The 19,349-nt window shown below is 45.1% G+C and overlaps 1 protein-coding gene across 1 annotated transcript; it reads right to left on the bottom strand.

The window, feature by feature from the left end:
- Window positions 1-12,423: 12,423 nt before the first annotated feature.
- On the bottom strand, window positions 12,424-17,547 carry elovl7a (ELOVL fatty acid elongase 7a). The gene is made up of 8 exons (XM_080003494.1): window positions 17,429-17,547; window positions 16,181-16,258; window positions 15,849-16,039; window positions 14,686-14,766; window positions 14,325-14,381; window positions 14,101-14,206; window positions 13,886-14,022; window positions 12,424-13,734 (listed from the first exon to the last, which is right to left on the bottom strand). The coding sequence occupies exons 2-8, from the start codon at window positions 16,242-16,244 to the stop codon at window positions 13,483-13,485; spliced, it is 888 nt and encodes a 295-aa protein (XP_079859620.1). The 5' UTR covers window positions 16,245-16,258; window positions 17,429-17,547; the 3' UTR covers window positions 12,424-13,482.
- Window positions 17,548-19,349: the final 1,802 nt, after the last annotated feature.

Below are 19,349 nucleotides of genomic sequence, written 5' to 3'. Positions count from 1 at the left end.
GTGTGAAGGTGCGACGGACTTGGCAACAGAGAACTCAAAGCCTCAAATCAAACCAAAGGCACAGCACCATCCCTGGATGAACACGGGTTATTGCAATTGCTCCATCGACAAAGCCCAAAACAAAGCGACGGTTTGGGCTTTGTTTGCTTTTTAAACACACCGCCGTGCCTTGTTTGATCCAACCATCTAATCCTGTGTTGTAGTGCGCGCCTGATCATCAACAGTTATCTCTAAGAATAACTATTAGCAAATAATAAATTGATTCGCTTGAGAAACCACAATCACTTGTATTAACTTTGTAATAAAACGCAGGAATTGAATTCACGTTGTTTCTTTGTTGTGTGTTCCAATGGCTCAAATAATAAAATATGCATTCTCATACGAGTCTAATTCACTTAATTTACTTCATGGCAAGTCATGTGTCGTGTGTGAAGTGTAACTTATTGTCGAATTAAATCCTCTATTTTCAGAAATCAAAACATACATTCTACATAATGTCATGACTAGTTCAAGCATCACCTCGTTCCAAGAACAATTGTGTGCAAACCTTTGAAAAACATGGAGTGGAATACATAGAGTACCCTAAATTCAGCTGTCAATAGGAATATGTACATGGCAGTAGGGGGTGACAGTACCTCAGGGCTCCCTCGCACAACCTGTTTGAATGTTATATTACATCCAAAATATTTTTAGGAAAACTACAACTCGTAGTGACAGGCTGGGGCCGGTAGAGGGCAGCATTTGTTCAAAAATGATTTGATAGACAGTCAAAGACAGGGTATTTCGGCGAATAAACCACCAATTTAAGACTGCGAGGATTGACAATTTACCGCCAAACTGACTCATTTCCCTTCGAGTCCACCTCAGCGCAGCGACCCCGGGCGCCTCGCAACCCCGAGCGCCTCGCGGCCCAGAGCGCACAATTTCTATCTCTTCAGAAATCGCCTCGCGGCGCCGTCCAAAGCTGCAGTATTTCCTATAGGGGACATTGTTTTTTTTTTCTTTTTTTCCCCCACCCAAGCATCCATTTTCTTTACAGGCTGGTCAGAAGAGCCCGGGGGCTGGAGGTTTCCTGAAGCGACGTCGGTTCAAAGCGGGGTCACATTCCCACCGATGGGTATTTAGTCATGAAAAGGGCAGCTCGGAGGGGAGACTGACTAAAGTAAATATTGTAGAGATAATCTACAGCTGACTGAGTAAATCCTATATTATACATTTAAATGGAATTAAATCATATATTGTACATTTATTTTTTTGGGATGCATATTTTTTATATCCACAAACGCTTAATAAAGGAAATAAAGGAGAAGAGGGGGAGAAAAAAAAACATGCATTCAATTGGAACGGCGTTTATCTTGCATTTTCCTTTCTCCGTAAAGAAACTTGGGCGGGAAATTTGGGCGAAAGCGATTTCAACTTCGACCGCATTCGCGGCCGAGCTTCCAGACCGCGCCGGGTGTGGCGGCGCCAAAAGCGACCCAACGGAGGAGAGTCCTCTGTGTTTCTCGGCTCCCTGAACTTCACGACGCACGGTCAAAAGTGATCTATTGTGTCGAATTCGAAAAAAAAGCGATCTATTGTGTTGAATTCAAAAGGCACATGAACCGTTTTTGGAACACAGATGGATGGATTGGCAGACCGCACCCGCGCCCCCGCCCCCCGCTGTGCGGTAGCCAAACACTAGTCCTGGGAAAACCCTTGAACTCAACCCTTCAAAATGGACTCCAGCCCACCCTTCTCGTACCAAAAAAACAACAACAAATAAAAAAGAGTTTGGTTGACCTCCATGTCTTCAGGGTTTTGGAGGGCACGCGGAAATGCCGCGTGCCCCGCTCTTGACGGGGAGCCGAGATGAGGAGTATCTCACTGTGAGGGGAGCGGTGGCGAGGGAGGGAGCGACGGGGCGACCCGCTGCGCCGCCGCGCAGTACATTAAACATCTCGAATGACTCATCCCCTTTTGCGGCGGCACAAAGCGGGAGAGGGAAAAAAAAAAAAAAAATGAAGCTTTTCTTGGCCGGTGTGAGCGGAGAGGGAAGAGAAGTTACATTTAATTAGAGCTGGATCCACCTCCATCATGGGCGGGCCGGAGTTGGAGGTATTCCGGCGCAGGAACCGCCAGGCGAGGACGGAACCGCCGTCGAATGTGAAAATTCTGTTTGATGCCGCCTCGGGGAGGACAGGAGTGAGGCAAACAACCAAACACCATCCGATTGGAGCCCGAGACAACAAAACAAAAACTTGAATGCGGTACATCCCATAAAAGATGCAACAGAGAGTAGGCGCCCGATACATCTATGTACTGTGGGGTTTTTCCGTAATGATCAACGCGTGATCTGAACTTTATGATCAGCTGTTTATCTCTCCACTTCTCCATGAGGTTTATCTTTCGAGCTCCCTCTCCCTCTCAAGTGACGCCTCCCTTCCACCGAGGCGAGACGTCATATCGGCCACTGCTCTTGAAATTGATTAAACACGATTTCACATTCAACCCCTTTTTTTTGTCGGGGTCAGCATACACCGGTCAGCCACAACATTAAAACCACCACTAATAACCACTAATATTGTGTAGCTCCCCCTCGCGCCGCCAAAACAGTTCTGACCCGTGGAGGCCTGGACTCCACCAGACCTCTGAAGGTGTCCTGTGGTGTCTGGCACCAAGACGTGAGCAGCAGATCCTTTAAGTCCTGGAAGTTGTGAGGTGGGGCCCCCATGGATCGGTCTTATTGTTCCAGCACATCCCACTGATGCTTAATGGGATCGGACACTAACCCCGCCCATCCACACGATGTAGAAGAAGATGTGATTCATCAGACCAGGCACCTTCTTCCGTTGCTCCATGGTCCAGTTGTGACGCTCACGTGTTCATTGTAGGTGCTTTCGGTGGTGGACAGGGGTCAGCATGGACACTCTGACCGGTCTGTGTCTACACAGCCCCATACGCAGCAAGCTGTGATGCACTGTGTGTTCTGACACCTTTCTATCATAGCAGCATTAACTTTTTCAGTAATTTGTGCTGCAGTAGCTCTTCTGTGGGATCAGACCAGACGGGCTAGATTTCACTCCCCATGATTATCAATGAGCCCATGGACGCCCATGACCCTGGATCACCGGTTGTCCTTCCTTCCACTGCATACCGGGAACAGCCCACAAGACCTGTCGTTTTGGAGATGCTCTGACCCAGTCGTCTAGCCGTCACAATTTGGCCCTATTTAAAGTGGCTCAGATCCTTACGCTTGCCCATTTTTCCTGCTTCCAACACATCAACTTCAAGAACTGACTGTTGACTTGCTGCCTAATACTGTATATCACACCCCTTGACAGGTGCCGTTGGAACGAGATGATCAATGTTATTTACACCTCCTGTCAGTAGCTTTAATGTCGTGGCTGATCGGTGTGTACAGAAACACACTCACACAAACAAACCGATGCATGTGGGGGGTGGAACACACACACACACACACACACACACACACACACACACACACACACACACTAAGAGTCTAAAAATTACACTGCCCTCTTGAGACTATGCCGAGGTGATGGATCTAGGTTATTAGTCAGACAGTTTTTAGTTTCCTTTTAGAGGTGATGAGATCAGTTTCCCTTTCTCAGTGATTTCAAATCCACCACCATCAATTATTCTGATACTAGCAACCGATCAAAAATCATTTTTAATCGTCTTGCCATTTCAAATGGGCAAAATCTTGCATTGTACAGCTGTACAGTATCGATTCGCTCAGCCCCTCCTTGTCTCTCTCTCTTTCTCTCCCTCACACACAAATTGATAACAGATCTGTCTGTGAACAGCCCCTCCTCTCCGTGTACACTCCGAATCAAAACATGATCATGTGCGGAATGTTTTATGAATAGCCCTCTAAAATCTGAAATAGCCCCAATCATTTTTTTTATTTTTTATTTTATTTTTTTTACAAAAATAAAAATAATTTAAAAACAATGTACAATGGAGACATTGGAGAGGGAGCCTTTCCTCTAAATAAAGCAAATAGAAACCAAAAAGATATTTTACTCAATGTCCTTATCGAACCAAACGGGGACACTCTCCCAGTCGCTGCCCGTCGCTGTGCAACGTTTCGGTGATTCAGTCACATTTATTTCACAGTACGGCTTCAGCCGGTATTTATTGCATGTCATTCCGGCACTTACTCAGCCTGCCATCATGGCAGCAAATAAGGGGGGGCGGAGGGAGTATCAGAGGGATGGACGGATAGAGGAATGGACGAGGAGAGAGGGAGGGAAGGGGAGGGGAGCGGCTTGCCAAGCGACCGAGGAGAGGAGAGCTGCTTAAACTGAGGCAGAGTGACAGTAAATGAAAGTGTATGAATACAAATGACCAAGGGGATGAGGAGGAGGGCTGGAGGGATCAGGAGGAGAGAAAGTGAGAGAGAGAGAGAGAGAGAGAGAGAGAGAGAGAGAGAGAGAGAGAGAGGTGGGGGGCAGGAAAGTGGGATGGCAGGCAGGAGGGGTAGAGAAAGACTCCCAAAATAGCCAAGACTCTGTGGTAGTAAACGCGATGCCTTGAGGATTGCTAGACGCGGCGCATGTGTGTGTGTGTGTGTATATGTGTGTGTGTGTGTGTGTTTGTGTGTGTGTGTGTGTGTGTGTGTGTGTGTGTGTGTGTGCGCATACCGTTTGTGACCATGCATGTGGATGTCTGTAATATACTGTAGTACTATCTTGCGATTTCTAATTTAACCGCACAGCCCGGAAAGACAAAAAAAAAATCACCAACGCCGCTGATTTGGAGCGGCTCCTCCAGAGGCCGTTAAGCGCCGGGTGATTATTCCCAGAGAAAGTTTACCGGCCCTCGCCGGTTGAACATATTATTCTTAACGTAGGAAAATTGCGGGTTTTTTTTTAACCGTTTCACTGATTGGACGCAGACAGAGAGGTGCAGCGGCGGCACTCCACTCCTACAAGTTAAACGAGCGCGGCCCCGAATGAGCCGGGAGATTAAATGGGCCTACGACCGGGGACAGATTGGAACGATGGAAAGCCACGATGGAAATCACCGGGTGTCATGACATTTCACTGCATATATGTTTGACCGTATGTGTATGTGTGTGACAAATAATCTCTTGAGCTTGAAAATGAACTTGAAAGGGAGTACGACGCATTAACAATAAACAAGCAACCTCGCCTCGTCAACTTACAGAGCAACAAAGGCTCAATCCAACGGATACGTCCAAAGAAAGCATGATATCCAGTCATCCAGGAGCTGGAGATGACAACAAGTCCCAAGTCCAGGGATGCAGTTATGAATCAACTCTGCCTAATCAGGTTAATAGGCCGTCATTACCGCGGGGAAACACCGTAATTAGAAGGCAACAGCGAAATGGTGAATACAATTCTGAATCTGGTGAAGAGTAATGGCTTTGGGGCGGCGACGTCCCACTGAATGGAACACGTCTTAGGGTCGGCGTGGCTTGCGTTCACTTGCTTTCTTGTTTTGAAATCAAAGACTGTGATGATGAATGAGAACTGCTTTCAGGACCCGTTTTAAAAGTGCACCCGTGTCGTTCAATTTCAGAAACTTTTACGAAAGCATACACCCACTCAAAATAGAGTTTATATTTTTGCTTTTCTATTCTCAATTTCTCATTTTTATATTGAGTAAAAAGATCCCGCGAGATTCCTGCATCTGCAAGGTTTTTATTAAGCATTTCTAAAAATGTTTTTTTTTTTAAGGGCTCGAGAGAGGCCTTCTTGATAACAAGAATTATGTAAAAATCACTTGTTTATCGCATTTTGGATTTCTGGATACTGGATTACTTGTGTTGCCTAACCCTCAGGGACAATTTTCTCTTTCGAGGACAATAATTAATGGACGACGAAATCAGAATAAAAAATTGTCTTATTTTTCGTTTCCTATTTTCATTTCAGAATAAGAAATCAAATGAAAGGCTTAAGCACTGGCTAGAACTACGATTCAGGCAGTTCATGGAGGCTAATTGGCTTTTTTTGGAGCGGTTAACAGGAACAAACAACGGTTTGGTTTCCAGGTGGGTCCAACGTCGAACAAAAACATTTGGGGAGGAATAACTGGAGGGAGGTGCACTTACCTGTTGAAGGAGAGGTTGATTGGAGAGCAGATCGAGAGTCCGTGGAGACAGAGGAGGGGGATAAGGAGGGCAAATGGAAACAAGGAAAGGATATTAAAAATGAATTAGGGAGGCCTTCAATATACCGAACAAGCAGAGAAATCTTTGACCAGTAAGATGGGCTTAATTTTCATATTAAATGTGAAAATTAAGCTTGTTAAGTTAAGTTATTAAGTTTTGGCTTACAAGGAATTGGAATATGAAAATAAACTGTAATTATTGTAATTCTCGAAAACTCTTAATGCCGTCTCATCTCTCGCTGACCCAATCAAGGAGACGGATAATAAAATACAAAAAAAATACGAAAATGTCATCCCAGCATAATTATCTGTATAATAAAATCTGTTGATGGATAAATAACGGGCAGTGCCTTCATTCTTCTTTGTACAAATTAATTTTTTTTTCTAATCTCCTCTGAAATAAAATAAAATAAATATAATGAATAAAATAAACAAAATAAATGAATGAATGAATAAATGTATAAATATATAAATAAATGAATAAATAAATAGATATATAGATAGATAGATAGATAGAACGATAGATAGATAAATAAATAAATAAATAAATAAATAAAAAGCCCACCGGTAGTGTAATATCGAACTCATGTATAATAAATTAAGCACCGAGTGATTTCACTTTGTAGGGTGATCAATAGGGAAACATTATCCAGTGTTCTCGGTGCCGTTGGTGTGCATACTCTACGAACAGAAAATAAATGTCACTGCGGTATATCATATCGCCTCAGCTCTGACCTGATCTGATCTCCATCGGCCGCCCCGGACGAGGCTGGGACTCTGCTCGCAGCCAGCCTCCAGCCGCGCAGCCAATCACAGAGCAGAGGCTCCAAAAGTCTGGCCAATCAGAAGCCTCTCTGGCTCCAAGCCCCGCCCCCGAATCCCACTGAACGGTCCCATGGCTGTGACAGGCAGACAGGCAGAGAGACGGATAGACAGACAGACAGGCAGACAGACAGACAGACAGACAGGCAGGCAGACAGACAGGCAGACAGACAGACGGACAGGCAGACAGACAGATAGATATGTCAGATAATAATGTCAATAATAATAATTATAATAATAATGATAATAATAATAATAACCCAATAACCCTACAAATTAACAATCAACTGCACGCATACTGTGTGTAGCAGGGTGTTAGTGAGAGAGGAAACATAAAAAAGTGACCTAATGTTAAGTAAACACACTGTTTACAGTGTAGGAATATCAGAGTGGACCAGCTGTGGAAATATCCCCATATAAAAAAAGGTAATCTACAGGAGATAGAAGAGGAGGACAGTATTCTGCTGTGGAATCTGCCGAACATCCATTTGACAGGTTTACAGCACCAATAAAAAAAAAGCTTCCTTATGACACAGAGGAAGGCGATATTAATGTTTACTCTTTACTTTTTATTTCTTGCCTTGCAACCATCACGGAGAACGGATGTATTTCTGTTATTGCCTGTGGGCCGCGCATCCATAGTCCGCGCATACAGTACCACTGCGTATCCAAACTTAATTTGGATACGCAAACCTTCCCCGGGCATCCCAGATACCGTGCGACTATGCTGCACCTTTCAGCCGCATCGGACCACGACGACTGGAGAGATGGAATTATCCCAAATTGGCTGCTGGGACGCAGACTCGTGCGCCTTCTTTTCCGTGTCAGGTCGAGAGGCTCGCACGGGTCGGAAATAGAATTTCCTTCCGACAAGACTTCGTCTGCCAAATCGTTGGGGTGACCGTAATAGCGCCCAAACCACCCTTAATGGTTACTTCTCGATGTGATATGATATTCATATAAAAAGAACGAGGTCGGTCGACAATCCGCGGCAGTGGAGCCCACCGGACGTTCTCTGTGTTGGACGTCACGGTGATCTCAAATCAAAGGAGTTTACTTCTTCTGCCGGCGGAGCCACTTTACCTGCCATCCCGCGCTGCCGGGCCCGGAGCTTGTTCAGCGCATGGCTACCGTCCAGACCAATAACCGGGAACATAGTATCCGTGCTTTATTTATAACATCTACTCCGACGGGTTGATTCCCCCTCAAATGTCAATGCTCAATGTTCGGGCCTCACTCTACTATATATACTAAAGAAATACTACAACGGGTTTAAATGGTGACGTTACCTTTGAGGATTGCTAAGAACACACATAAGCTTTGGAGGTAGTATTTTGATGACTGTGAGTGGAGAGACTCTCTCTCCAAAAACAAATGACACCTGAGGTAATCCACCTCTTCTCCATTCCAAATATTGACTTGGAGGGCTGGGGGCGGTAGCAGCAGTCATTTTTCTCACAATAGATAATAGAGATGATGTCTGGATGTGACCGCTCCCCATAACCCGTATTCCATCAGATCCGGATCCATCGGCGCCTTATCGGCACCGTCAGCATCGGATTTGAGGTGCCCTTGAAAAATGATGCGTATTTTCCTTTTCCTGTCTTGCGCTCCTGCGGAGCGAAACCTGCCCAGTTGACACAACAAACACGCCCAGCCGCCCGGGCCGACAGGTCGGGCTCGCTGCCGGGGCCGAGCATTTATACTAAACAACATCCGGGAGGAGAGGAGGCAACGGCCGGTCGGAGTCAAAGCTACACAGGACGGGCGGGCGGGCGGGCGGGCGGGCGGGAAGGGGTGTCCTTTAAGATGAAGCCTGGCAGGGAGGCATCCAGGCGGGCAGGGGGTGGAGGCAGGGAGGGAGGGAGGGAGGGAGGGAGGGAGGCAGGGAGGGAGGGAGGGATCCAGCCAGCGCTACTATACTGCGGTGACCCCGGGGGCACGTCAAACTCACGGGGGTGGAAGGGGTTATGGTAATACTATGCAAAGCGCATACGCTTTGTGCCACTCGTACCCGATCACGTCAAGGTTCGGTCTCCATGGAAACGGTCCAAATTTTGTCTCTCTTCAGCCTTGATGACTCTGAGTTTGAAAACAAGGATTCCTTGAATAGAGAGGGGGGTGGGGGTGTGTGGGGGGGGGGCATGGAGCAGGGTACATAAATAGCCGTTCTGTGCTGCCTCGTACATAAGCAGACATGACAGCTCGCAGCCACGGTCCACGGCTGAAACACCACAGGCTGAATCCACGCAGCACAGAGCTTTGTGGAAAGCCATATTGGGAGACGGCGATCGAGGAGTCTGGACGGGTTTTTGGAGGGATGGCGTACCGCCTTGGCCGGATGCCCCGATGAAGTACGTACCGTTGGGGTCCAAGTCGGGAGGAGAGCCCGATTCTCTCTCGTTTTAGGCGGTTAACTGAGAAAAAGTAAGTGTTTGTGCTGACAACAGTGAAGGGTATTCTGTCTTATCGATTCGCGTTTCGAGGCTACGAACGACACATGAGCACGTGCATACGGCACTCAGTAACCCAAATTCATTTCGCTGGCGCCCAGTAGGAAAACAGGCGTTCAATGTATTTGCGTCAGGCGTGCGCTCCTCTGCGCGACGTTTCCATCGTTGGTGGCGGGGTCCGCCTTTTCCCGCCATTAAAAAATATCCCCGCTGCCTCAACAGAAAAAATAAATAAATTAAATCGATCGATTGGAACAAGGCATACAACAGAGAAAAGAAACTGACCTTCTAAAAGATGATTTTAGACAAAATAGTTATACAATACTTATGACAGGATGAGACATCTTGAGACCTGGCCGAATGAACATCATGTGTCAAAGTGACGCAGAGAATGTCATTGTTTTTTGGGACTCCACACTCCCCACTCTCTCTCCCGGCAGAGACATGCCGCACTGGGATGCGAGCCTCTATACCGACAAACTTTGACCGTTATGGCAGATCGATCGGGGGGGTGGGTGTGCGACGAGGAAACGTCACGCCATACTCCGCCGCTGCCGCCGCCACGTGGCGGGGTGCACTGCCCGGCTGCTGCGTGATCCGGCTCAGCCAAATGACAGCCTCCGCCGGGAGGAAATAGCCACCCGGCTCTCCGTGTCTCCTCGTGATTGCACCTCCCTCAGTGAACGTGACTTTCCCGCCACATCTTCTAACCCTCCGCTTTGGTCCCTTGATGCCAAGCATTGTGATAAATATAATGAACTGAGAGCAATCGTTATCTTCAAGAAGCAAAATATGACTGTGCTGATTACTTGCATCTAGTTACTGTCTAATTAATGATCTAATAATCAAATCAGTTTTGCATTAACACCTAAAAACACAACCTCAACACAACCAAATCTAATTTTTTTTCCCCAATGCGCAGGATCCGGGTTTTTTATATTCAGCTGAAAAGTGTCTCATTTATATCTGTGATGTGTACCATGGTAATTCCTGTTATTGGTTTGCGATCAAACAGACCGTAACAAATATACATGCGGATAGAAACATACGTAATGAATTGTCCCGTTAATTATGTGCACATAGTTTCCTTAGTGAACATCCAGCGTTTATCTTTATAGTCGCTCTATATGCTCATTTCAAGTGCTGTGGTTACACATCACGATGTCCTAAGGGGACCGTTCCTGTTCCATGCTCTGCTTTCGCCTCGATCCTACGCTGTACTGGACATGGCCGCGCGGCGCAGCCGGACCCCCTGAAGAAACAATTACTTTTGCTTTATGGGTCAATATATTTCCATTGTGGAAATAAATACAAGATCAGAGATGACCTTCACCTCTAACTGTGAGATCCAAAGCCAAACGGATTAAAATAGATGGCCTGACCATTTCCGGGTGAGTAGGAGGGCGGGTGGGGGCGAGGGATGATTGGGGCAAACACTGAAATGCTCAGAAATGTGCACTTCGTCCATTATCGGTTCTATTGAAGAAAGACTGAATTTACTGGGAACGTACATTTAACACATGGCTGGGAAAAAAATCCGCTGCACTGTTTGCCTAAAGTTGTTGCAACAAGGAACATTCAGGAAGTCATTTTCTGCAAATAATGTGAAGGATAGAGGGTTGGTTGAAAAATTTGTGTGATTTTCCCGTCATCACTTCGGTTTGCCTCGTCCTCTACATACCCCACCAGTAACCCGTGTTTCGGTCAGGAAAATAAGGTTTGTAAATAAAAACAAACATTCACCACTATCTCTTCCTCTATATGGCAAATTGTGAAAGAAATTCAGCCTTTCGAAGGGATCCTAGAATTTCCTTTTTTTGGACTTGGAGAATAACTGTTCTTACCGGCGGTGGTCATAAGCGCAAGGACAATAGAAAGCATTGGCTACCGACCTCACATTTGTGACGTAGGCTTAAAAATACTGGAGGCTTTGACTGAAGATGACCTACTTAACTCGCGCCGTCTCTTTCCAGTGGAAGTCAGGGTAGGCGCTCCAGGGCAGGAGGTCATCAGGGGTCAAAGGATCTCATGGCCCTGCTGCCTGATCTCATTTTCGCACCTCGACCACAATAGAGCCGATTGTGTATTTACTGGCTAGATAATGCGCTGTTGCTTTGTGCACGGCCTGAAAAGTTCACCCTGTTTATTCCATAAATGTGACACGCAGATATTTTTCAACTGAAGAGTTGAAAGTTGAGTGCCGGTCAAGGAGAGGCTTGCTACTCTCACGTCAGCAGACCTGTGTTATCATGTGCCACTCGCCCTCTAGCACTGTGGGCCTTTCTAACATGTAATGAATAAGCCTCCCCTACTCCAAGATAAGAAACCAAACAAGCGGAGACATCTGGTGTGATGTTGCCCAAGTATATATAAAAAAAAAAAAAAAAAAATTATAAAACACTCAAGAATCCAACCTTTAATTCACTGGTAGTTCACTATGCAGTTAATGATGGCACCAATCTGCAAATCAGCTTTGTTTCAACTACTGCAACCGTGAACCTCAAACGTGGGAAAATTCTATCACGGACGTTGGGTTCAGTGGCTTCTCACATTCCGGGGAGAAAAGGTCCTCCGAACAGTACGATGAACTGGCGTGCCAAAATATTTCATCTACAACTTTCCCGGACAGAGGTTTAGGAATGGCTGGCTGAAAGCAGCAAGGCTAGGGAGCACACTTCAAATGGTTAGGAGCAGGAAGGTGTTGCGTGTAGATTTTTAGCCTCATCCAGCCGTCCACAGACTCTGCACACTAGTTCTATTCAGCCATTTGATCAATAGCACCACCTTGAACAGAAGGTAATTACATACAGTATAAAAAAAGCGGATTTGAAAATGTTTTAACCTTAAAATATCAGTTTGGGTTATGAACAAGTCATTCGGAATGATAATATTTGAAACAACAATTTAAGTACAAAGATCATTTATTTTGATAAATACACATAAAAAAACATTAACTATACACTAATTTCTCATGTAATTCATGTCCTTTCTTTTCTTAAAAGGGATATTCATAACTACACCACTTATGTGAAGGAAGGCTCAAACAGAACTGAGCAGTGGATCCAAACAATGTAAAATAAAAAAAAAGTGAGATCTGCGACATCTACAGAAAGCTGCCGAGGTGGCCACTACAATACATTGTCAACCCAATATAGACAAGGTTAAAACGCTGTGGCCTCGTTCACCATAAGAACAGAGACAATGCTCCTTTCAAGGGTCCAAAAACCACAATCAAACAGGAGCGAATTCAGAGATCTGACGCTGGAAATAATGGACCCAGTGCCATCGCCAAAGTCCAGTGTTGTGTGGTCGCCGGGCTCACTAAATAACTTATTTAAAAACGTGTGAAACCGAACTATGAACGTGAGACGGGCAAAGGGCGGTTCCAAAAGTAGATTGCTTGCGTCAACCCTCACATGTAAACTTCTCCGTGTTATGTCTCTGCTCTGGGTCATACAAGAAACAGAGCGGTGCAGCTTTGCTGTGGAATCAGTCACAGCGTCACTTCATAAGGAGACACGCGGCTCCTAGCCCATTGGGGAGAGCGCAACTACACAGAAAAGCCTCGTTTCAGTGAGTCCACCATCGGCTGCTGTGACTCCAGCGATAACTGGTGTGAACGTATGCAAAATAAATGAAAGATTTGGCCAACATCAACCAACAGCAAATGTAGTCATAATACACAACTAAAAAAAAAAAAAGCATTCATGAAGAATGGATGGCAACCAGCCAGGGCTAAAAACGTTGAGAACTCAGCGGCGTCCATTCTTACGTCGCGATCAATAGCTGATGTCTCGTCAATCAACAGGTTCAATTTGACTGCAGGGCAACGAAAGGCAGATAAAATTTGTGGACTTGTGTGGCAGAATAACAGTCTATATTAAAATATATTCATAATAATTGTGTCAAATGTGGTAAACAAACATCTTAAATACAACTTTGGTCATGACTCAAGACCGACGGAAATGCAGTCCAAAAGTGTTTAAATAAAGACGGCGGTCTGACAGTGGTCTACTTGCACAGATTAGGTCAAGGTAAAACTCTTTTGGGGTCGGGGTCCCCGCCGTTACTCGTCCTTCTCGTGCTGGCTGGCGTTGCCGTTCATTACTCCGTTGGAGTGGTGCGCCCAGGTCTGAGCCTGCAGCACCTTTGGTAGCCTCTTGCCTTTGGTGTAGGCATGGTACCAGAAGTTGAGGAACAGGAACAGGAAAATCAGGCCGTAGAGACCAATTATGTAAACAAAGATGGGAAACTGGTATGTGCAGTCCGGGGTGAAGAAATACTGGGAGATGTGGCAGGTCACCATCACGAACTGGACCTGTGGCGCGAGACCGGGGGGTTAGTTAAACCTGTTTGGATTGCTAAATAGTTTTGAGATGAGTTTTGAAAAGGAAGACTTTGTAATTGCTCTTTAACTACTTCTTTGCATACATTTGAAAAAACATCTTTATGTTGGGCCATAAACGTACCAGCTGAATGGTAGTGAGGTATTTCTTCCACCACAGATACTTCTGATAGCTGGGGCCCAGGGCGGTCAGGCCGTAGTACGTGTACATGATGACGTGGACGACACAGTTCAGCAGGGCGTGGAATGTTCCGTGACCACCTGTGATACAGGAAAATCAGCAACTCTCCAACCAAGTGTTGATTATTCTAAATTATTATTTTTAATAAATGTGCCTACCTGCAGCAAAGCGGACACCAAACCACCAGGTGAACGGCATGATAGAGTGGTGGTAGACATGGAGGAATGTAACCTGGCTGTTCTTTTTCCTCAGCACAAAGAAGACCTGATAGGAAGGAAAAACATTTGCATGCATTTGAGTTTTTCCCCACGCCACAAGAAATCCGTTTGTTCAAGAATGCAAATACTCAAACGCAACCAGCGGTTCCAAGTTTACTACTTACTGTGTCCAACATTTCAATGAACTTTGAGAAATAGTAAAGCCAACATGTTGCTGCCATCTAGAGGGGAAAAAAGAACAAACATGGAGTTCAAAGTTGGTAAGCTGTTAAAACTGCTAGAGGCTGATGTTCCCAGACAAACAAAACAATATTACAACTACGGGTTTTAAGGAAGGCATGGATTTTACTTTGTTTCGGGCACAACAGGATCAGTAATTTAGACAGCATCCTGAGCAAGGAAACCAAATCAAGAACCACAGCTACACAGCGTTTCTAGCCGCAACCAGTGATGGTAAATAGGAGGAATAAAATAGTGAGATCCAGAAACAAATAAAAATAAAAGTGTAGATTGAAAGTGACTTACCCTCACTCCCTGTGGTGAATCGGAGTAGTCCACCGGGTCACAGCGGAAGGAGTATCCTGTCCCCCAGCCAGACATCACAAACTGAAACACACAGCATCACGACATCAGCACAAGCAACAACTGGTGACCACACATGGAGGTCAAGTTGGGAGGTTTTCACATTTCTCATCCACTCAAATCATTAAGATTTGAAGGCAACCTTCATCAGCAATTATACCTTATTGCATTTTTTATTGGATTGACAAGTTCAAACGTACCCGGCTAGACAACATTCTTAAGCAGCAATTCCTTTCAACCCGTTTTAAAGCAAAAAAATAGAAATTTAAATCGGCACATTATCCTAAACCAATCAGATTGGAGTTTAAAAACGTGTCAGGAGAGGTTGCCCATCAAGTTTAATTCCACCTCTGGGAGGGAGAAGAGGAAAAAAAACACAAACCTCCACACCCAACAAGTCTGAACTGCAGTAAGCAGGAAAGAATGTACCTGACATGCATTGACCTTGAAGGAGAGTGTGCACCTGCTCATTAAACTAATTCCTGGAAGGGAGTGACATTTCCTTGAATCTTACCCAATTAGGTTACATCTTCACTCTTTGCATTTTATTTTAACAAACAAATGGATTAGGACAACTTTAATTACGGGATCTCCAAACCCAAGTGGGTTGCGTCAAAGCTTAAGGACACTGGAATCCTCCGATCTATTGATTTCAGGGAGAAAAATTTACATCATGCTTCAACTGAATTGTTTAAAGTCTCAAGCAGCATTCATGAGGATGTGGTTTCGCATACACTACCAAAAGGGCCGGTGTTGTGCAAGAGCATTTTACACAACCAGTTATGACTACAGCATGTGTCATGACTTCACAGCGACCAGACAATCGGAAATCAACAGTGCGTGATCGAGAGTACGCATGTTTTTTTTTTTTTAAAGGAAACTTGGTAAAGGGGAACAAAGACAAAGGTGACATCTGATCCAGGAACCAATACAGTTGCGGTGTGTGACAGAATCTAAATTAAAAAAAACCCCAACATCTATTTGTAGTAGGGTAAGAATTTGTGTATTTCATAACACTACCACTCAACACATTCTAGCATAACGATGTTATTCTGTACCGCTCAGAAGACCGGTATAGGACTTTGCCGTCACATAGCTCATCTCACCTCATAGCACATGTACAGCGAGAGCGCCACCACGCCAAAGTTGTAGACTATGAGAACTCCTTTGAGGTCCATGGCTTTTCGGTTCTCCATTAGCCGAGGACCCAGCGACGTGACAAATAGTATGTACGCCGCGATGATGATAGATTGGGGGAGAGGCGAAGACATGAGCAGCCAGGTCCCCGTCCTTGCGTCTGCAACACATGTTTGTCGGAGGCACAGTTGCAAGTTTGGCACGCATGGCAACAAAGCAAATATTCAATATCATAAACCCCTTTTAAAATGGACGGCTGACGGGCTCAGGAAAAAAAATAAAATAAAAAAAATAGACCCACCTGCATGCTGGATGAACCCGTCGTACAACAGCGCCGCTGAAGACTTTATGCCACCAAACTCCATCCTGTGACCAGTATCTAGAAGGGGAAGGGTTAGGATTTGGAGGTTTAGTCAAAAATGAAACTGGGCCATCGAGAAGAGGGAAGGCAGTAAATCGGTCTGTTGTGACTCCAAAAACTAAAACAGAGTCACAAAATGACATGCCGTTGAGCTGGCCCTACAGGCCCCTACTTACTAGTAGGTGTAGTCTTAAAGTCAACTGTTAGTGTTGCCACATAACTGGATGGCAAGAGAAACTATTTACATCTCGTGTAATCAGCCCATCCCCTCATACAGGAGGGGGGGGGGGGAGGAATCCAAGCGTTTGAGTCTGGGTGGGTCACCGGGTGGGGCCAGCCAAGCCCAGCGCCGCTCGGGAAAACGAGACGCGCAGCACGTGGCCGCCGACAACGTGCTCGCAGCGGAGTGCTCGTTCGTTCCCACTTTGAATAAACGGTGAAGTTCACCTTTCAGGGTGGGACAATTAAAAAAAGAAATAAAACAAGAACAAAAAAAACACACCCATGTGGCGCTTCACCTGTGGCATCCCGAAAGGCACCGCAGAGGTCTCTCGAATAACAGCAATAAACCGTAGACCGTGTGCGGTTTCGCCTTGCACATAAAACGGTTTTCGTGCACCATATGAGTTTAGCACAGCCACCCAACAACGCGTACCGGGAGCCACACCAGCAGCCGTCTACGCCGCGGGTTTGCCCGAGGCGCGTTACCTGTGGAGGCAGGTGGGCCAACCAGGAAGGACTCTGCCATTGAGATGAGCGATCCGGAGATTCAAGCTCCGCCACTCCAGTTCCCACCCGCCCCGTCGTGTAGTCCAAGGGAGTGAGAGTTTCAACCGTCAAAATAGAAGTGAGAGAGAGGGGGGGGGGGGGGGGTGTGGTTTGGAGAAAGACCCCAAAACCACTTAAAAGCGCTGGAGGACACCGCCACGCGGAGAGCCTGAAACCGCCCCCCCCCCCTGAACGCTGACTGGATAAAAACCGGCGTCGGCCAAAACGGGAGCTTTTGAATATCACGTTGTCCGGGGCCCCGAGAGATGGAGCTATGAAAACCGGTGCTGCTGATTAAAAAAAAAAAAAACGACTTTACCAACACTGTGACATGTAGAACAAATACACAGTTACGCCATTTTGACGAGCGCCTCCAAAAGCGTTGCCCTAAAAGCTAATACAACACATGTAACTACAAACCCCGAGCGTTGCCAGTTGGTGGAAGCCGTCGCAGCCAGTAAATGTGTCTTCTCCTTCTTCCTACTGTACTTTATTGTCTTCTACCGTTTTTTTTTTTGGATTGTTTGCTTGTTTGTTTGCTTGTTTGTTTGTTTGTTTTAAATCCAGCCCGGCAACTGAACGCACGTCCAACGCCACAGGTGTAGCAGCTCGGCTCATTAGCGCGTCCGGAGCCGCGCTCCTTATAGGAGGTGCAGGGGGGCGGAGCCAGGGCCCCACGGGCAGGTTCCTGCATTCTCATTGGTCCATTTGTGGACCAATGACGTAGATGCTAAGGTATGCGCGCACACCTGCCCACACACACACGCACACTTTTATTATTATTATTATTATTATTATTATTATTATTATTATTTGAATAATAATAATTATTTTTTATTATTATTATTATTAATAATAATAATAATAATAATAATATAATAATATAAATAATATAATATAATATAAATAATATAAATAATAATATAAAAAAAAATCAAAATGTGTGTGTGCACGCGTATGCACGCACGCAAACACATGTATTATTATTATTATTATTACAATAACAACAACAATAATAATAATAATAATAGATATAACAAACTAAAATAGCAATAACAATCATAACAATGTATGTTTCACGAGCTGTTTTTTTTCTATCTTTGTTTTTGTCTTATCAAGTTCAAGTTCAAGAATTTTATTTGTCACATACATATACATACGGCTCTAAAAAAAATACTAAAAAATCCTTAAAGCGTCATTAATTTCACACGCATTGGGCCACAGATCCCATTTGATACAATATTTTCTCGGGGTGATCTCCACAGGGAGAATATCTTGACTTCAAAATATTATTTTGTCAGCTCTAATGGTGCCACCAACCGGTAAATGAAATAAGGGTGAAGTTTAACCATTCATCATTTTCTTTGGGAGCCTCTGACAACCTCTAGCAGGAACCCTGGGGTTCCCCTCATCCCATGTTGACAAGCACTGATCTGAAACAACCTCACATCTTTCTGGTCCGGTATTTGTGTGTACATGTAGTTCTATAAACATGGCACTTGGAACGGCAGTAGAAAAGGGTGCATTGAAACTAGTATTGATGGCTTGACCTATTATGAATCCATGTGTAACTAAGGTAAACAGGTATGACCATGGAAACAAGGTCAATAGGTTATGTTACAAAGGGGGGGCTTGGGGTGGTTTCAGTATCACTCCTTGCTGCGGGTTTCAACAAGGGCCGCCACCAGCAGCTAGAAAACAAAACAAATCAGGGGCTGGGAGCGACTGGGACACTGAGTGCATTGTGCACGCCCGTAGGCAGTCTCGTGAAACAGGCGGGGTCTTTCTTCCTCAAAAAAGTTGAACTTCATTGTAACAACAATGATCCAGTTCTCAAAACACCTGTAGGCACATTTCTGCAGATGCAGAAATATTTCTGAAAAATTTTCCAGTTTAATTACAATATCAATCTGAAAAATGCATGCACGCTGCACCGCTTAGAATTTTTTTGCTAAATAATATATATAAAATACAAAAGCATGAATAAGAATAATAAAAACATCCATAGCAATTCAGTTAATTTATTCTAAACTAAAGTTACTTGGTCTCGCTGTGACATATCTACTGCAGGTGGGAAAATAGACCAAAGAACTGGACTGTAATCTGACAACATGGGAAGGGACGTGACAGCAACTGGAGCGTTTGTTTACTGAAACCGCTCGGCAAGGGATGCGTGACGATATCTCACTATGCCTTCTAAAACACCATGTACACATCATTCAGTCCACCTTTTAACCACAAGGGCACGTTTAGTCGTGGCTGTTTCCCCCTCGCAGCGGGCTCGGCTTGTGTCAGAGGTAACTGTCCCTCTCTCATTGCACCCAAGCTGTAGTGACATCTG

Source organism: Zeus faber, assembly GCF_960531495.2.
Source record: "Zeus faber genome assembly, chromosome: 7".
Lineage (NCBI taxonomy): Eukaryota > Metazoa > Chordata > Actinopteri > Zeiformes > Zeidae > Zeus > Zeus faber.
This window is presented reverse-complemented; position numbering and strand designations above follow the sequence as displayed.

What these genes read in the sequence shown, in the direction of transcription:
- elovl7a (XM_080003494.1), bottom strand. Translation starts at nt 16,244, where the DNA reads ATGGAGTTTGGTGGCATAAAGTCTTCAGCGGCGCTGTTGTACGACGGG. An exon ending in TGGTGTCCGCTTTGCTGCAG is followed by an intron (nt 14,023 to 14,100) that starts GTAGGCACATTT and finishes CCTGTATCACAG; the next exon opens with GTGGTCACGGAACATTCCAC. An exon ending in ACCTCACTACCATTCAGCTG is followed by an intron (nt 13,735 to 13,885) that starts GTACGTTTATGG and finishes CTCGCGCCACAG; the next exon opens with GTCCAGTTCGTGATGGTGAC.